Source organism: Paramormyrops kingsleyae, chromosome 2 (genome assembly GCF_048594095.1).
Source record: "Paramormyrops kingsleyae isolate MSU_618 chromosome 2, PKINGS_0.4, whole genome shotgun sequence".
Lineage (NCBI taxonomy): Eukaryota > Metazoa > Chordata > Actinopteri > Osteoglossiformes > Mormyridae > Paramormyrops > Paramormyrops kingsleyae.
Genome location: NC_132798.1, coordinates 14,619,967 through 14,639,304, shown reverse-complemented (window position 1 = coordinate 14,639,304; position 19,338 = coordinate 14,619,967). Strand labels below are relative to the sequence as shown.

General features: G+C 50.2%; 1 protein-coding gene across 4 annotated transcripts in view; it reads right to left on the bottom strand.

The window, feature by feature from the left end:
- sema6a (sema domain, transmembrane domain (TM), and cytoplasmic domain, (semaphorin) 6A) overlaps nt 1-19,338 on the bottom strand; it is a 70,457-nt gene that overhangs the window by 14,830 nt on the left and 36,289 nt on the right. For 2 of the 4 annotated variants that reach the window (XM_023836633.2, XM_023836632.2), the window contains exons 5-18: nt 17,672-17,732; nt 17,406-17,468; nt 16,967-17,068; nt 14,088-14,178; nt 10,269-10,388; nt 9,810-9,898; nt 8,379-8,596; nt 7,663-7,794; nt 7,169-7,324; nt 5,733-5,906; nt 4,829-4,969; nt 3,061-3,138; nt 2,227-2,285; nt 1,556-1,576 (exon numbers count right to left, since the gene is read on the bottom strand). In XM_023836633.2, coding sequence (XP_023692401.2) covers nt 1,556-1,576; nt 2,227-2,285; nt 3,061-3,138; nt 4,829-4,969; nt 5,733-5,906; nt 7,169-7,324; nt 7,663-7,794; nt 8,379-8,596; nt 9,810-9,898; nt 10,269-10,388; nt 14,088-14,178; nt 16,967-17,068; nt 17,406-17,468; nt 17,672-17,732 — 1,505 coding nt within the window. Of the gene's footprint in view, nt 1-1,555; nt 1,577-2,226; nt 2,286-3,060; nt 3,139-4,828; nt 4,970-5,732; nt 5,907-7,168; nt 7,325-7,662; nt 7,795-8,378; nt 8,597-9,809; nt 9,899-10,268; nt 10,389-14,087; nt 14,179-14,290; nt 14,946-14,989; nt 15,132-16,966; nt 17,069-17,405; nt 17,469-17,671; nt 17,733-19,338 lie in introns of those variants that run through there. The other 2 variants (XM_023836635.2, XM_023836634.2) reach the window with 2 other exon arrangements.

Sequence of the window (19,338 nt, the reverse complement as noted above, 5' to 3'; positions counted from 1 at the left end):
TGCTGCCTTAGTCCCAACGTTGCAATCATTAAAATGATTTATTTAATGATGCGCCATGGGGCCAAGAGATTAGTGTGACAGGCCTGTTTTATAATTCATTCTGCTACAGCCAAGGGAGGCATAGCTCAGGACAAACACACACACACACACACACAGGTTTGTGATTATATCTTTGTGGGGACCGTCCGTTCTTTTCTGTGGGAAAACCCTAATCTCAACATTGAAAACCATACCCCCTACCCAACCCTAACCTTAACCATAAGTAATCAAACAAAATAGTTTTTTGGCTTTTTAGTTTTTTGACTGCATTCACAGATGTTCCCAAGGTCAGAAAACAGGTTTTTATCACATTGTGGGGACATCTGATAGATTTTCCATAACACCAACAGACACACTAGTTCAGGCACACAAATACAGACATACACCCAGCCCTGTATATAATCACGGATACATTTCCCATAACACAGACATAAAAATACACACATAAACACACACACACACACACACACACGCAGGCTGTGGGTTCTGAAGACCCATCTGGTGCTGAGAGATGAGTCCTTGTTCAGTTCCCCGGGCAGCAGGGTGCCTCAGAATCTGCACCCGTCACCACAGGATGGAGGACAAGGCCATGACGTTAGAACTAAGAGAAGTATCATTCAATAGCAAAGCCTCTGTGAACACCTTTCAAGGGTATCGGCGTGAGTATGGGAGGGCGGAGTCAGAAACGCTGCATTGGACAAATGATATGTGTTGGTAAGAGGAGGGTTTGGGAGCTCAGCGGGGTCACGACCTCTGTTACTGATCCTGAGTTTTCACCGAAGGATGCTTTACACTGGGCGTGGTCTGGTGATACTCTTTGTTAAAATGGATTTAAACTCAATGAGTCCTATGTATCAAAAAAAGCCAAAAACAGTCACATTGAAAAAGCCAAAATGTGCTTGAGGCAAAATGTTAATATCTGTATACATTAGAATGAAGGTTTTAATAAAGATATATGTAATTATGCTGGAAAAGAGCGCAACGGAAATGTAAAATACATACTAACATACTAATCATTCATCCATTTCGTGGGGATGCTTACGTGTCTGTGAGTTAGCGTGTTAATGTTCATGTGTGTGCGTGTGCACGCATTTGTTTTTTTGTGAAAACGTGAGTCCGTCCAGCGTCCTGTTGGCATCTTGGTGTAGTCCGGAAGCACTGAGCTCTATCTCCTCGACAACAAAAGCGCACTAATTAGGAGGTCAGAGGTTGGGACAAATCACTGGGCAGCGTGGAGCCACTACTGGGAATTCAGCAGCGGATGAGAGGGGTGGGGTGGGGTGGGGTGGGGGCTATGTCTAGCTAAAACACAAAGCTCGAGGCATAAAACTGACCGGTGGGAGGACTGGGGGACTTTTCATTACCAGGAATTTGTGAGAGAAGAACGTCTATAGAGACAGAACAAAGGGAAGCCATCTTGTGATTCTTTTCTCCCAACTGTCCTGTCAACACAAGCACAGCATGCGAGGATCAGAGAAAGGAGAAGTGAGGGCAGAAGTTTCTGGAAGCCACTTACCATTCAGGGCCACAAAAGTGTCTGAAAGTTAAGAGAAAAACAGTGTCAAGGGTCTTGTCGATAAGTGTTTCCACTTTCTGTGTCATGTGACGAGTGTGGGGCTCCTGTCATCGATACCATCCTGTTGTGATCACAAGGACGCTCTACATGGGGAAGGGCCCACAGGGAGACGGACGGGACATGCCCCTCGATGTCCACGGTGCCGAGTTACATGCATCCACATGGACCCCGCTCACGTACGTTCTCAAGTTCCCGTCGATGTCATCGGCGAGTTACTGAACACCAGCCCAGAGTTAATAGATTGACACTGAAGTCCATGGATGATTCTAAGATTTCTTAAGGTGAGGGGCATTAGAGGGGCCATAAATCAAGGAGAGGGGCCAACTCTGTCATTAGCCAATGATGTGTTTTTAAATGGTGAGTGACAAAGGAAGCGCACTCCAGGCCAATCAGCTTTCAGCTGTGGCCAGTGCTCCTGTAGCCCCGCCCCTTTCTACATAGCAGTAGATCTAAGTTGCTAACAGACGATGCAGGTATGTTTGTTTCTCTAGATGGGAATAGAGCAACTCCTCGACCTGTAAGTGCCTCTGTTCCCATGTAAAACTGTTTAAAGAAACGTTGTACAGCCATGAAGACACTGAGAGGACAGATAAAGGGGAAGCCTTGCTTACTTTGGCAGTCTCCCAGTCCATCTGTGTTGCCAGCCTCCACGTCCTGCTCAAATGGTAATCTGAGAGAGAGAGAGAGAGAGAGAGAGCGAGCGAAACACTGCGGTGAGCACGTCAACACCACCAGCGAGGAAGAACAGCGAGTCTCATCCAGAGCCAGGTGATACGCAGCAGGAAAGACTAACAGAGATCATTCAAGAATCATTCATATTCATACACTGTATTCTCTGAAAGGGTCTTCATATGCATACTTTTATTAGTTTTTTTATAGCGGTATAAAATGAAATTTAAACATCATAGAATAATGCCACAGAACATATCGCTGAATTATATGTGAAGGACCACATCGCTCCGCCTTAATCGGCAGCGGACACTGAAGCCTCCAGTGAAGGCCCACGGGCCGGCCGCCAGGTGGGGGGTTACCCATAATGACTAGCAGCACATGCCGGCCTTGGTGGTGTCAGCTTGGGGACGTCACAGATGTTTAAGTACGTCTGAAAAAGCCATCGACGTCCCACACATTCATTCCTGTCAGTAGCCCCGCCCACTCCTCCTTCGATTGGGCCCCGGCTCCCCGGATCTGCATTACAGATCAGTGTCCCTTAAAATCCAGCTCGGCGTTATCCTTGTTGCTGTTTGTCCCTGTTGTTATTTTCCTGTCAGCTCCTCCTTACCACGGATAATCTATCATCTAACCACCAGCACATGCAGGATACCTGAACCACGGAGCGCGACCCGCTTGTGGAAATCGATGGCGTGACGCGTCAGGCACGTCACGGCGGGCGCCTTTTTCACCCCCCGCGGCCTGCTGTAATGAAAGGGTAGCGGTCGGCATACTTTGTGTCTGGCGCCACTTCTCTGCAGGTTCCGTCGGCCATCCATCCACAGTACGGGTCCCGGGAGGCGATGCATGACCTGGGTGGGGGGTGGGGGGCAGATATCACAGCGAGTGTGAGGTACAGTAATCATGTCCCACTGAAGTGAAACAGCAGAAACAGATTTTGGGATTTAGAGCCATCTATCATAGATCACAGCACCAAACACCATCCTACAGGATCTCTGTCAGCACTGAACACCATCCTACTGGATCTCTAGCAGCACCAAACACCATCCTACAGGATCTCTAGCAGCACTGAACACCATCCTACTGGATCTCTAGCAGCACTGAACACCATCCTACAGGATCTCTAGCAGCACTGAACACCATCCTACAGGATCTCTAGCAGCACAAAACACCATCCTACAGGATCTCTAGCAGCACTGAACACCATCCTACAGGATCTCTGTCAGCACCAAAATCCATCCTACAGGATCTCTAGCAGCACTGAACACCATCCTACAGGATCTTTAGCAGCACTGAACACCATCCTACAGGATCTCTGTCAGCACCAAACACCATCATACAGGATCTCTAGCAGCACTGAACACCATCCTACAGGATCTCTAGCAGCACTAAACACCATCCTACAGGATCTCTAGCAGCACTGAACACCATCCTACAGGATCTCTAGCAGCACTGAACACCATCCTACAGGATCTCTAGCAGCACTGAACACCATCATACAGGATCTCTAGCAGCACTGAACACCATCCTACAGGATCTCTAGCAGCACTGAACACCATCCTACAGGATCTCTAGCAGCACTGAACACCATCCTACAGGATCTCTAGCAGCACCGAACGCCATCCTACAGGATCTCTAGCAGCACTGAACACCATCCTACAGGATCTCTAGCAGCACTAAACACCATCCTACAGGATCTCTAGCAGCACCAAACACCATCCTACAGGATCTCTAGCAGCACCAAACACTCTGCTTTAAGTTTATTAGTCTGAAGTAGATATATCTGCAGGAGATGCTCATTAACCTGGCAGGTTTTCTGTAATGTTAAGCTGGTGGTTTTTCTGTTCACTAACCCTGGTACACTTTGCAGTCACTAATATGCTGTGTCTGTATTGCGCCTTAAAGAGCCTGACTTATATCTGCTAAATCTTCTGCTATCCCTGTGCCGTTCAGGACGACCACATTATTTATACGCAATGATTATATATCATATGGACTGTAATGCTTTATCAGGGAATTTTTTTCTCTTTCGGGCTGTCAGCGATGTAGGTCTGAAACACTATATCATTTCCGGTGGTCAGAGATTAATGCGCGTCTTGCTCGTCACGCACTGAAGAATGACCAACTTCGTTAAGTTTAAAATTCATTCCACGCGGTCCCATGTGACCAAGTTCCATCACCAGGCCCCACACGGAGGTGCCCTTTAGCCGCCCTTTCCGTCGTCCTTCAAACGTAAAGGTCACCGCTAACGAAGGAAGCTAACGCAGGACGTAACTGCTACTGAAGGAGCAGACGGTCTCCAGCAGGGACAGGAGCAGCTGGACGGATGTGCAAACGAAACTCCCCCACAGACGAATGTACCGGATGGACAACAAACACCTTTCATTTGCCAGGTGCCAGTGTCTGAATGTTAATTCATGTGTTTATACTGGATGTATGCATTCTGTGTTGCATGAGAATGTGAGAGTGTCCGTTTCACAAACTGTGTGTGTGTGTGTCTGTGATGTGAGTTTGACAGCTCGGACGAACAGGAACACATACTTCTTGCACTTCCCGTGCCTCTCACACCGGGACAGCGGGACCTTGACGACGCAGGAGGTGAAGGCCACGTAGAGGGAGTGGCTCCCGCTGTCCACCTGCATGCCCACGATGCGCTTGTCCTCCACGCCGTCGACGCTGCACCTGGAGGGGGGGGGTGGGGGGGGGAGCAGGGAGAGAGACAGGGACCATGAGGGTGACACCGGGACACAAATTAGTGAGCTGCGCCGGTGAGCAGAGCCCGTCAGGATGCCTGTGATCCGGAGCCAGGAGCCGGCTGAAGAGGCAGCGTGGCCCCAGCCAAAGGGCCCGGCTCACCGCGGTAATCCCCTCGCTAGGCCTTGTTTATCTGGCCTGGAGGGACTTACCGCCCTCCTCGTGTGGTGAGTGCCCTGCATTAAAGCAGCCAATTAAGGCTTACCAGCCTTGCCTCCACTGTGGCCCCCTCCCCTCCCACAATATCTCCTAGTATAGTCACTTGCATTAAGATGCGCGCGCATGCCGAGCCAGCACTTTGTGTGTGTGTGTGTGTGTGTGTGTGTGTGTGTGGGGCTTCAGTGCCCACCCCCCACATGATACTCATGAGCCATCATCCGCTGTGGACCCGACTTCCCGGCCGCACCCCCGGCCGTCGGACCCACTTCTCGGCAACGTGTCGCTGGGCTGGCACAGGGAGCACGGCCTGGCCGCCGCTCGCTTTAATCACGCCGCCTCGGTAAATGTGGGCTTCTGCAGTCGCCGCGCACCACTGACATTCCAGGCCTGCCCTTTAATTAGCCGACCGCAGATCGGCAGCGTAACCCGATAAAAGCCCTGAAATGAGAGCGCGGCCATCTGCAGGCAGGGCGGGGGAGGGGAGGTACTGGCCGGGGGGGGTTTGGGGGGGTGTTGCTGATGGCCCACTCACTTTTCGGGGTTGAAGACGCTGAGCTCCTCCAGGAAGACACTGTCATTCAGGAGGCTGGCGCTCATCTTGGCTAGGAATTTCAGGATGATTCCTTTCTCAGAGCCCAGGAACACGACAGTGTAATTCCGGTAGGGGCCTGCAGCGTGGTCCACAGCGATGCGCGTCAGGCGATACCTGGGAGGAAGCAGAGCAGTTTCAGCCACAGCTGGAGGTAGGACTCTGAGTGAAGCTGCTCTCTGGTAAGTGCTTTCTGAGAACAGCGGAGGAAGCTGGGGGTGGATCTCATATCAGGGTCAGGACTGTACTGTTTATTTTTAGTATCAGCCATTTTCCATTTATAAGACATATAAACAGTGTACTCACATTCAGGGTGACCTGTACTCACATTCAAATTGAGCTGTACTTACTCACAAGTCACCCTGTATTAACATGCAGGGTGACCTCAACTTTCAAGTACTCACTGACAAGTTTACCTGTCCTCACATTCAGGTTGACCTTGCAAGTTCACCTGTATTCACATCGGGTTGACCAGTACTCACTTGTTGACATATACTCACTTACTAGTTGACATATTTTCACACTTGGGTTGACCTGCACTCATATGTTTACCTGTAGTTGCTTACCAGTTAACTTGTATTCACATTTGGGTTGACCAGTACTCACTTGTTGACATATACTCACTTACTAATTGACCTATATTTCACATTTGGGTTGACCTGTATTCACACGTTGACATGTACTTACACACTAGTTGACTTGTATTCACATTTGGGCTGACCAGTACTCATACGTTGACCTGTACTCACTTTTTAGTTGAACTGTATTCACATTTGGTTTGACTTGTATTCACAAATTTGATCTATATGCACACTTGGCTTGGCCTGTACTTGCATTTTTGTTCACCTGTACTCAGAATGGATACTGACAAGGGAATAAACTCCATTACTGGGATCCTGTCCCCACCCTAACGAAGGCTCGGCACAAACAAAATTTCAGACCATCCATCAAAGATTTCACTGGGTAAAGGCCATGTGTGGGGGGGGGGGGGCTGGGACGGCTAGATCTGGCCACATCAAAGAGCCACATGCCTCTGGAAGTCTGTGTACCTCGCTCATACAGGAGCCTTTCAGAGGTTTTCTTTGCTCCTATTTGTTCAGAGTTCAGATAATTGTCATTCGTAACATCGAAAGCACACAGCAGAAAATAATCAGCAGTAGTTTGTGTCTCGTTCTTGGGAAGATCCGTATCACCCATGGTTTTGTAATTTGCTTGGGGGGGTTCAGAGTTCCTTGCGCGGGGTGAACCATTAACCCGGAGCTGCATGAACAACTGGACTCCATCTGCCAGATCTTTGCTAGTTCATTACTTTACATGAGTGTAGAGCCCCTCTGGGTCCCCAGCCAGTCATGTACCACCACGCCCTCCCCTCCACTCACCGGACCATTGTCTTGAGGAACCATGGCCGGTTGGCGATGGAAGGGACCGCCTCATCCATCAGCGGGTGCATCTTGATGAAGTTCAAAGTGTCGTCGGGGAACTCGTTGGACACCTTGTACCTGTCGGTGGATGGTGTGCCGGCACAGCAGCCAGGCCTGGAACAAGCGTACAGAGAGGACAAGGAAGAAGCCAATCAGTGTTTGCCAGGATAAAATGGGCCTGCTTGCATTACGCAGGAAGGACTTGCATGATGGAATTACAAAGAGGCTTCGGTGGGTTGTGTTCTAAGGCAAATCGGCCCGGTCAGCTTTTATCATGCCATTCTGCCAGTCACCTTAATGTGTGAAATAAAGGAGTGTGTCTTGGAGGGCCAGAACAGGCCTGGAGGAGACCCTAACACTGGTCATTAGTTTGTCAATGTGAAATGAAACAGAGCTTTGGTGTGTTTCTCGCTAACCCTGCCTCACACGGCTGCATCGTGAGATATCTGTACCTTGGTCGTGGCACTTTCTCCTCTGGGACTGGTGTCCAAGTCGAGTCGGGGGACTTCTGCTCCTTGAACCGCCCCGTGAAGGTGAGGGCCACCTCAGCCATGTCGTAGGCACAGACTGCTGAGCCTGGGATGCTGAGAGACAGAGTCCGGTCAGGGAAGGGGGAGCGCCGTGGGCTGGAACGCATGGCCCCCACCCTGCCCCCCACCCTGAAAGGAGCTTTCAGTCGCTCTGGCTGCGACCCTGCTCCCTGACACCCCGAGACAGGCCGCACAAGGCCGAATTGTCATGGCGACAGAGGCGGCATTCTGCCGGCCTCGACGAATAAGCCATAAATTTCTCAGACTGGAGGGGGGCTGGATATATACAGAACAAGAGGCGTACCATGGCTGAGATTATGACTAATACCCCCCCCCCCCCATACAGCTGTCTGGATTCAAGGCCAGATTCCTGAATTCCTTTTTCATGAACTATTTTGTGACCCGTGAGCCGATTACATTGTTAATTCTGCAAAATGGCTAAAGATTCCTGGGTGCACAGTGCAAAAATGTCTCTGTCCCAGTCCAGCATCCCTGTGCAGTCCCACTGACGTGCCAAGACAGTTCAGCTCAATTATTATTTAATGTATTTTCAAAGCTTCCACGGATGTCTACGTAGAGTCCTGGCCAAGCAAAGGTAATACATTAACTGGAGATAAGATGTAGGTCCTCCGGTGTACCTGTTGTAGGGTGTAGAGAAGGTTGCCATGACAATGTCATGGCCGTTGATGTGGATGACATTGGTGACGGCCTGCAGGATGTTGAAGTAGAAGTGGGAGTCTCCTGGGATGGAGCAGTTCAGACGGCTCTTCAGAAAGGAGGTCCACTGCTTCTCCAGCACCCTCTGGGAACCGCCCCTGTCGTTCTTACACACCCTGGCCACCCGTGGGAAGACCACCTGTGAGACGTAGAGTCACAAAAACAACCTGGTCAGATGGTGTGGCCTCTTTCAGAACCCTGGAGATGCACAGCCCTAGAGGCCAATCAATGCGTATCTCAAAAGGTGACATGTTCTCCCATTATTCCCGGTTCCATTATCACTGACTAGCAGGTGACTTCACTCTTAGCTCACATGTTTTTAATCCGAGGCTAACAGCACAATAAGAGCCCCATTTGAGTGGAGCATAAACAGGCCATTGATCTGAAAAGCACTTCCGCAGAGCCAGCCCCGAGCATGAGGTGCACCTCGAGGCCACAGGCTATCGCTCCCCACTGTGGCTCAGATCCTATTACAAGGTGTGAGAACCTGCTGGGGCCTGCAGCTCATTCTGCCCCAGGGTCACGGGCCTATAAAACAGAAGCAGCTTCTACAGAATCCTGATGGCAGCCGAGGATGGACCCAGGCCTGCCCATCTCCCACAGCCCAGCTCACTTGCTAACAAGCAAAATCAGACAAACTCGCTCATTGCCTCATTATACAGCTTATAGCTCTGCACAATTAGCTCCGAGAATAAAGACCTTAACTTCTAAAGACACCCACATCAAAGGCAAAACTGCGGTCACCCTGCAAATACTTCCATAAGCCACGGGTGGCGCGCTACATGACGGAGTGACTCATGAAGTCAGTTCACGTTAAAATGGCTTTGACTCCTGGTTTTCCCACAGCGCTGGGTACAGTGATTCAGATTCTCGGATGGATTGCGTTGAGTGGGACACTTGTCTCCGTCCCACTCACCTCCTCTGCTGCCTACGGACAGATTAGACCAAGGTGATAAAGAATATGATTGAAATAGTTTCCAGTATTCCTGCTGTACGTTGTTCAGAGGTGAGCCGCTCTCCTGAGGGTATGTGTAAACGTAACGCAGTCCGAAGGAAACACTTAATGAACTGGTGTAAAGAAACATGTTCTTCAAGCACTAAGGGCCTTCAGCAGTTTGGAGACACTGCCAGGCAGCCTGACGATGCAACTGTAATAATTTTAGCACTAGCATCCTGGAAGGTGTTTTTCTTTGCCCACAGCGGCTGATGATCTTCCCTAGACCCGCCCCGCTCCAAAACTCTACCCGGCTTCTTCCTGTTTACTTCCCCAAGCTCCTGTTGATTCCCCACTGGCAAAGGAAGCGACACTTTCCGAGAGGAAGTGCCAGTGGACCGGCAGCCTATCTCCTTACCTTTCCCATGGTGTTGTACTCCATTGCGATTTCTCGGAAGAAAAAGTAGATAAAGTCCCCGTAGTCAACGGCCTGCACGAAGTAGGGCTCTGGGATGGGGAGACACGCAATTGTGCCACACAGTTAGGGCTGTAGGTGTCATATGATCAAATTTACATGCATTAAGCATATGTGAGAGCTAATAGATGCAAAGTGGTTTGGTAATATGAACTCACATGTAAACAGATGCTGCTATGACACAAAAACAATGATAAGAAACATTTATGAACTGGGACGAGTGCATTGTGACCCAATATGAGCCATCTGTGCACCTGGACCTCATACACCTCATGGTGCTAAATGTTGACTTGAGAAGAAGGTGAAGATGACCGCAAGGGTGCACCCCGTTATTCACTCGGGGGTGGAACCGTCACTGCCAGCTCGTGGCTAGTAAGAGAACCCCAACAGCTATAGCCTCACCTTTAAGCCACTTGGAATCATGTTTGACCGTTCGCAGAGTCGGACTGTCTCCAAGGCTGCGGTAAATGACTGCATCGATCGCCAGGAAGTCCGTTACCGTGGCCGAGTAGAGCTTTCCTTCTGGAGGGAGAAGAGGGAAAGCAGAGGTAACGGGCTGCTTCGATCCTGCACACGATCGTCTGATTTCACTCACGGATGGCCCAGTCTCAGTGTCTGCATGTGCCATAAACACACATCAGTCATCACCCCTATAAAACTCACAGACAGCCCGGTGACAATGTCAAAATGTAAAATAAACACGCATATATCAGTCATCACCTGTGTATGTGGTTCCCCTCACAGAGAGCTTGGTGTCAATGTCAAAATGTGCAATAAACACACACACATCACCCATCACCTCTGTAGGTGATTTCACTCACAGAAAGCCTGGTGTCAATGTCAAAATGTATTATAAACACACACACATCAGTCATTAGTCCTGTATGTGGATCCACTCGCAGACAGCCTGGTATCAATGTCTAAATGTACAATAAACACACATCAATCATCAACCTGTACATAATTTCACTCTTAGGGAGCTCGGTGTCAATGTCTAAATGTACATTAAACACGCACAGATTAGTAACCATAGGGCGATGTGTGCCTCATTGGGTTTGGATTATCTGCCTAGGATCGGAAGGTCACCAGCTCAAATCCTGTGGCCGACAGACAGCTGGCAGACCCTGTTCTGTCTAGAGGTAGAAAGTTCAGGTTCAGAGAGGAAAAATCCAGAGCAACATTTTGTTTCAACCAACCAGTTGAGCATAAAGAGTCACAGTCACAGAGTACTCAATTGGTTTGGTGAAACAAAATCATGGTCTGGATTTATAATTTCTGAACCTGAACTTTCCACTACTGGCTGTCACCCCTAAACTAGATCTGACCTGTATATATTTCTGTGTGACTCATGGAGAGCAAGATGGGATAGGTGAAAACACAATTTCCCCACAGGGATGAGCAAAGTATCACTATTCACTTCCATTATTCCTATGTGTGATTTTACTCACAGAAAGCCCAGTCCGTGATTATGTGAACAATAACAACAAACAAATGACAGTCATTATTCCAGTACGTGATTTCACTCACAGAAAGCCCAGTCGCAGTAACCATGTGTACAATAAAAACACACACAAGCAGATCAGAGGCAGAGACAGAAGCCGGCCTCAGAGTGTGGGTACATACACAGACAGACACATAAACAGAGCAAGCCTCCTGGTTTGGAATCACTTCAGTGCGCGTTGGAGAGCTGGAAATTTAAACTACATAATTAAAAGGGTAGCGAAGGAACGAACATTCACTGATTATACAGAGATTTGTGACTCCAGCACAAATAAACAGGTCATTCACGCGTGTTTATTCTGTCCAGGCATCATGAGGAATACGGGAGGTAATTAAGTAGATGGGGAATATCGATGGAGGCGGATCAGTTTAACGACTCTGCAACTGGATGGAGCTCTAACCCGGGAATGGAAAGCTGACTCACTTTTTAAATTTTATTATTGATTTATTTTTGGTCTGAGCAGTGCTGCAAAAGCCCACTCTCATTTGGCGGAGGGCTGCCATGCTGCTTTCATGCCGTTCCAGCCCACAGCGGTCTCCAGCTCACAGAGGCCGCTGAGAGTCCGCCGCGCTTGCCGGCACCAGGCCCGGACATGCTCTGTGAGTACGGTAACTCGGCGATAAAGTGAAGGCTCCACACGGGCTCTGTGAGTCTGTGTCCAAGTACACACTGCCTGATGCAGCTGCTGCTCGTATGCAGCTGTTAGGGATCATCGGACATTACATGTGCATTACATGTACTGCATTACATATGCTTACATGTGGGGAGATACTGCTGCACTCACTGCGCCGTTTCCAGTAACCAAGTGCCTCAAAAATGAGCCAGTTCAGACCAGTTTGCAGGTTAGGATGAGCATTAATATTTCAAATGACATGACAGCATTCTGTAGCTGTTAGGTACTATATTTTATTAAGTAGGCCTACTATGTCCTGTTATATACTATTGTTGGTACTATTATTGGTACAAATTCCTTTTTAATATTGTCTGCTGTTTGGTACTATATTGTGTTTGGTACTATCTACAGTTTGGTACTATGTCCTGTTTAATACTGTATGGCATTTGGTACTGTTTCTTGCTAAATACTATCTACTGTTAAGTACTACTTCCTGTTTTATACTGTCGACTGTTTGGTACTATTTGGTGTTTTATACTATCTACTATTTGGCAGCTATCTCCTGTTTAATACTGTCTGGCATTTGGAACTATTTCCTGCTAAATACTATCTACTGTTTGGTACTATTTCCTGTTTAATACTGTCTGTCATTTGGTACTAGTTGCTATTTCATAGTAGCTGTTGCTCTTGTTGCCCATTAAAACGGTTACCAAGGCCCAGCGGTTGATACCAGAACTCATTACAAAACCACACACACGCCACACATTTAAACGGCTTGTTCCTGGGGGCAGGTCATACAGGAATGTTAATATTCCAAAGGCGTGAGGTGGAGAAGTCTTGCCGTGGGAATGACCCATAAAGCTGACAGTAATATTTAGTTACATTACGGAGTCCAAGAAATCTATGCATTCCAATGAGAAGAGCCACCGTTCTCTTAATTTGAAAAAGGCTACTTTCCATTTTTCCCTGTGAAGTGTTAATAACCCCCCCCCCACCCCCCACCCCCCTGCTACATGGAGATGGTCTGAATTTTACGCTGATAGACAAGGCGGGATTAATAAATGACAATGACCCAAGCGGTGTTTGAATAAGAAATGTCTTTGCCTGTACTGACACACGCCCACAGCCAGCATACACACACGCTCACACGCTCACAAAAGCCCATTGAGACTCACTAAGACAGCCCCTCCCCAGCCCTCCATCCTGTCCAGCCCAATTACAAGGGGCTCAGTCCCCAAGGCAGGGGGGGGGGGTACTGTTACTAAATATTCTGATTGCTGGTTTCACTCTCATCTCCTGACTGTAAGGCTTACTGCCTCAGTTTAGTATCATCCAGGCTTGCCGAAAGTATCCGAATGCGATCCCACTAATCCCATTTCCAAAAGCCTTTCCCAAAAGGATGGAGAACAGACAGCCAGTCCATGCCACGCCACGTTTTTCAAAATAAACCGTAATGTCGTTTGTACCCAAGAAGGGAATGTAAGTGACCCTCATGGTCCCCTCTGCTCGTCCCAAGTGCCAATTTGGCCACATGCACTGCTCTCTGTCACCATGGCGATGACCCCAGGCTGCCTGGCGGACTTGGCCCGCTGTCACCTGTCGCCTGTAACTGGCTTCAGAATGACAGGGAGTGACTCCTAGACAGTCAGGAGATGCACAGGGCTGACTAGGAATCAGCAGGGAGGCTTTTTTTTTTATCAAAAGCAACACACATTCTTTTGCTGAGGGGCCCAATGGTGATCACTCTGCTGACTCTGGGATTTGAACCAACAACCTTCTGATTATAGGCAATATATCCTAACCAGCTGAGCCATACACCCATCAGCCTGCAGTTGGGCACAAGTCACTGCAACATGGTCAAAAGATCAGCTGGAATTATACCCTATAAGAAGGCTGTCCTCTGGAGGATGGGGCTCCATAAAATCCAAATGCTGCCTGCTTCCCCCCAAAAGAACTTTCAGCTGTTGGATATTCACATTGCCCCCCCCCCCCCCCCCCCGCCAAACTGCCCGATCATCTTTCTTTTTTCTGTTTCATGTTATTCTTAATAAACCATTTTATGTATAAAATTATGTGTTATCTATGTGCAGCGTGGCGTCAAACTCACCGGCGAAGAGCGCCACGTTGGCGTGCTTGGCATCGTAAGGGCACCGTGCCATCCCGCTGATCTCTTCTCCGAGGGCTTCCAGGGTGTCCATCTGTGCAAGAATATGAGAATGACTTATCAGGCGGGGCCACGCCCTCGCACAAGCCCCGCCCCCATCACCCATGCTCAGTCACACTGGATCTGTTTCCTGTGCCCACCCCCACCTCACTGCCTTGCGGATGGGATGCCCCGTGACACCCAGGCAAACCCCGGGCCGGGGCTTCCTGACTTCCCCGTGCTCTTGACGAAGACGATTTTGTGCCAAGAAGATCCAGTGCTTACGCTGGCCCTTTTCAGACTCCAAACGGGTCATTTTGCCGGCTATTCCTGTCTCGGCGGATACAGCTACCATCCGGCCAGCCAAAAAAGGTCACACGCTGAGGCCCCGCACGCACAGCTGCCAGCGGACGCTCTCCCATCCAAAGCTCTGTTCCAGCGACGCCGCAATTCACCCGCGGCCTCAAATTATGGCGGCTGCCGGTGGCCGCTTTGGACCGGAGCGGGACGCAGGCTCCGAAGGAGGCAGGGGAAGCTGTGCCGTGTGCCGTGCTGGGCGCGTTCTAGTCTGGCTCTGATTTTCCATATTTACGGACAGGACCGCATGCCCGTGTCACTCTGCTGCCACCCCCTCCTTCCTGCCCCCTCTCCTGTCCTCCCACGGCCGCCTGCCGTGTCACACAGCTGAGAACGCTCGCCGGATCCAGCGTATCGCAACTGATCAGGTCTGGCCTTCGGCACGGCAGATATTCGGCAGTGATTCAAGCCCGGCGCCATGTTGGTAAACATACTCCCAGCAAGGGCTGCCTGAAATAGTTATAAATAATGAAATGTGGATTTTTAAAAACAAGCGTAGAGAGACGTGCCTCTTGTCGGCATTTTCTGATCGCTGGTCCTGCACTCCAGCTGAGTCTCTGTGTGTAATTATAGGCCTTGCATCATGACAGCTGTGCCAAAGTCCATATTTCAGCCGGTAATTAGGGGGACGTGAAGCCAGATTGTCACCTGGGCTCCCCTGATACTGAGACCCCACTCCGCCTAGCAACAGGTGATGTAATCCACACCAGGCCAGGGGGGGAGGTGGTGGGGGGGCAAGTGTCTGTCTGAGTGAGCGGCCAACATGGGCACTGAACCTAGGAGGAGCTGCTCACAGATGGGTCTTTTGGGGGGGGGGGGGGCGGGGGACACCCTGGATGTGAACATTGAATTGAATTATTGAAATTGAAGAAAAACGGGTATTCATCACGTCGTGGGGACATTGTGTCCCCATAAGGTAAGGTATGCCCGCTCCTGCACACACTCACACACACACACACACACACCCAGATACACACTCAGGGAGACAGTGCCCCCGAGTGGGGCAGAAGGGGCAGGGCACGGAACGGAGGAGGGACAGAAGGCGGGCAGTGGGTGGATGAAGGAAGGAGGAGGGGGAAATGGTGATGGAGGAGGGGGGGGGATGGGTGACAGGGTGAGTGGGGAGTGGTTACACTGCCCCTCCCTCAGCGAAGCCTTTGAATGTCAGTAATTACAGCTCACCAAACACAAACAGTACAAATGAACTCGACTGAGGTGCAGTCTGAGCGAGGAAACGGCACAGGTATCCGTATAGGGGTCCAGAACCATCAGTAACCGACACAGGAACGTGGGTCTGATTGGTCACATGGGTGTGTGTGTATGTGTGTGTGTTCCTGTGTGTGTGTGTGAACTCCATGATTCCCCCAGCCCTGATGAGATCGTTATCTCCGTTCTCTGTTAACACGTCACGGTAACCACCTGTGACACAGCCCCCCCCCCAACCCCCCACTGGTGCTCCACACATTCTGTGGGCATTTCAGTAATGCGCCGACACACGTTTCATGCTGGGACGGGGGGGTCACCCTCACACACCTTGACACCTAGAGCCCAGAAAAGCAAACTGCATATTGTCGACACCCGCAGCACACCTCCTGCCACAAGTGCAAATCATCAGCTGCAACAGACTCTACTGTGGTGTCACTGGTTAGTGGCATCAGGAACAAGATGGTGCCTAGGCAGCTACAGCCTATAGGAATTCACCAGCTGCAGTACAGCCGGGATATCGGGATATCACCTATATGATATTAAGTACCCGTGTTGATGATGTGATGCTTGAATATACAGAATCCACGGTTACAGGACAGAACCGGAGAAAATGTTCTGGCTGTTGCTGCGGAAGCCCTTTGACAGTAAAACTTCCCAGGGTCAGACTGGACAGCTACCTTAAATAGACTGAGCAACAGAAAAATAGACGCATTTCTTTGTTTTTTTGACGCATTTGGCAGCGCAGGACTGAGAGGTAGCTTCAGCTGGCTGATTAAGGATACTTTCAGCCCCCTGAATATTTAACTGATTACAGAACCGTGGAGATTGTATTCACCTTCTGCAATTTTATTCAGCTAAACCCTAAGCTAACTGCACAAAGTTCGAAAACTATAGCCGATTTCACAGAGCTTGGCTCCTCCCCCGAGCGGTCAGCCGACTCCTCCCTAGAGCATTCTGGGAGCAGGATTTCCTCACTGATGAGTTACTGTCTTGGCTGTGGCCATCCTTAAATGCCAGTGTCTGTGTGAAATGAGGCCATCTTTAAATGTCATTTCCAACTTGAAAGCTGCCAGAGCATTAATGGACTCATAAGAATTCAGTCCCTGTTATGCGGAAAATTGTGATCGTGTTTTACTTTAATACTGAGTTTGTGCCATAATGACCAAGCGGAGATGAGACTTTTGTGAGACCTCGCCAGAGTTTGCCGATAAAAGTACTCGCATGTTTACCACAGGCTACCCGACAACCCCCACCCCACCGAAAAGGATGGAAAGCAATACCTTGTACGTTCGGCAGGCAGGATTGAAAGCGTTGGTCCCACACACAAACAAGGTGTCATTGTTTTGCTGGAGCAGGACCTTGATGAAGTTGTGACATTCATCCTTGGGGAGAGAGCGAGTAAGTCAGTGAACATGAGGGGCGAGGCGCTCTTTCAGAGAAAGGCAAACGAGCGGGGGGCCCGACGTGACGGCGCTCAGTACGGCGCTGACCCCAGCCGATTATTTATGTAAAGTGCGGGCCTGATCTGATGGCCGTGTAATCACAGCCCGCGCTGATAGAAACCAGACCTTTGTTCCTCCGGTACTTACAAGGTAATCTTTGTGATTGCCACTGTGAAGACTGAATCGGGTAAGAACGGGAAATGCCATTAGATTTATGGCAACGAATGCCACCCGCCCCGGAAGCTTGGGACAGAGCAGACTGCAGGGGGCGCTGTACCTTATGCTTGCCCTTCATTCTACAGGTGTCCACGTCCGGCTGTCGGGATTTCCACGTCAGCTTCTGTAGGGAAAAGGCCGGATTTGTGATTCTGGAGTGGAGCTGAGAGCTTCCCCATGAAAGAGGGCTTGTGGGTAGCATGCTGTCTGTATGACTGGGGGGGGGGCTACACGACATCGGCCAGTTAATCAGAGTATAGAGAGGATCTCTCACAGGGGCAAACAATAGGCAATCCCCCCCCCGCAACACAGGGACGTGATGCTCACCTTACTGAAGAAGATCTCATCCGAGTTCACAGTGTCCATGTCCACGGCGTATATGTGATCCCTGAAAAGGCAGCAAACCATTTTCAAAACCCCCCTGTCTTGCAAGTGGCAGTTCATCTTTCTGTAAAATAGGCTGCCCCTCTTCCCGTCCGGTCCTCCGACACAAACAGTCAACAGAGGTTTTAAGCACCGTCACCGTGGGGACAAAGGCCTCTTTATGCAGTAGTAAGGTTTACGGGGGGTGCAGTGGCAAGTCACTCTCAGCCGTTCAGGTCAATTAGACGCAGCACTCAGCCACGGGAATTTTATACCGCGGCCATTAAGGCGCGGAGGAGCTGGCGCGTCTCGGCGGAGAGACTGGCTAACCGGCCGCCGCTGGCCGGCATCTGGAAGTCATAAAGCCGCGGGTTAGGTAGGGCCGCTTCAAAGTCTGCCGGCGAGCGAGGCGCACGTGTACGGAAGCTGCCGGAAAATGAAAATGGGGTGGGGGGGGCTGGGGGCCAGGCAGTAAAAGGGGTGAGAAAAAAATGGCTTAATTTGTTTAAGGCTACTTGCAAATGTGTTTTTAATCACAGGGGACACGTTTACTAGGAGGGAAATGAGCTTTGTGTATGAAAGGCGTGGGGAGTTCCAGGTCTTCCGGCACACAAATGCCGCTTTCTCCGGCTAATTATGTAAATGGAGTACACCGCGTTTTCAGCCGTACGGACAGGAACATGCCGTGGAAACGGGTCGACAAAGGGTCGCAGAAACACCGGTGGCTAGTCTCTCTCTCTCTCTCTTTCTCTCTCTCTCTCTCTGTGTCTCCGAGAGCCCTCGTTCACCCAGTTGCCGGTCACACGTCCGCATCGCACATCTGCGTGGCTCACATGTGGCCGACGCTCTGCGCAGATACGCGTGGTTCGCGAGCTCCAGATGCTGCTGCTTTGGCCGGCAAAGTTTCCCCCCTGCCCAATGACATCCATCCATGTCAATAAAGTCTCAGATTGTGTGGGGCCCTTTTGAAGGGTGGGGGTCCTGCAGGGAGGGGTTAATGCTCAGTTAAAGGGGTTTCGGGCCACTTCCTGTCACTGAGAGGCCAAGTCTCTGGTGCCGATATTCAGGGTCATTCCTACAGCTGCCAATGGTGACTGTAGGGCCCCTTTTACCCTAGCGGGGGCTGTCAGGTCAGACCACCATGTGGAGCTCTGTTCCAACCAGGGGCAGTTTTAGGGGTTTTTTTTTATCCCAGGGGACATAAAAAGGGCCATAATTTACACTGAGGGGCCAGCCTTATTATTAGCCAATGATATGTTTTGAATCAGTGAGTGACAGTTCTGGAGCCAATCAGCTTTCAGCTGGGGCCGGTGCCCCTGTGGCCCTGCCCTTGTATATGTGCCTGGCTCCGACACGTTGTCCCTCCCACGTAACGACGTCTTGCTCTTGTTAATTGGATTTATTGAAGTGCCGGTGGGCGGCGGCTTAAAGTGACGTCACCAAGCAGGCCAAGTGAGCCGCGGTTGATGTAACCCCCCCCCATTGACTAGGGTTACTAGACGGTTATTGTGGGCAGAGGCCAAAGGGCTCCGCTTCCTGTGCCCCCCCCCTCCCCCTTCTCAACGGGCTGAGCGAGAAGCCATGTCTTTATTCCTGTCTGTGTGTGGCTTTCGCCTCCCCCTCGGGGAATG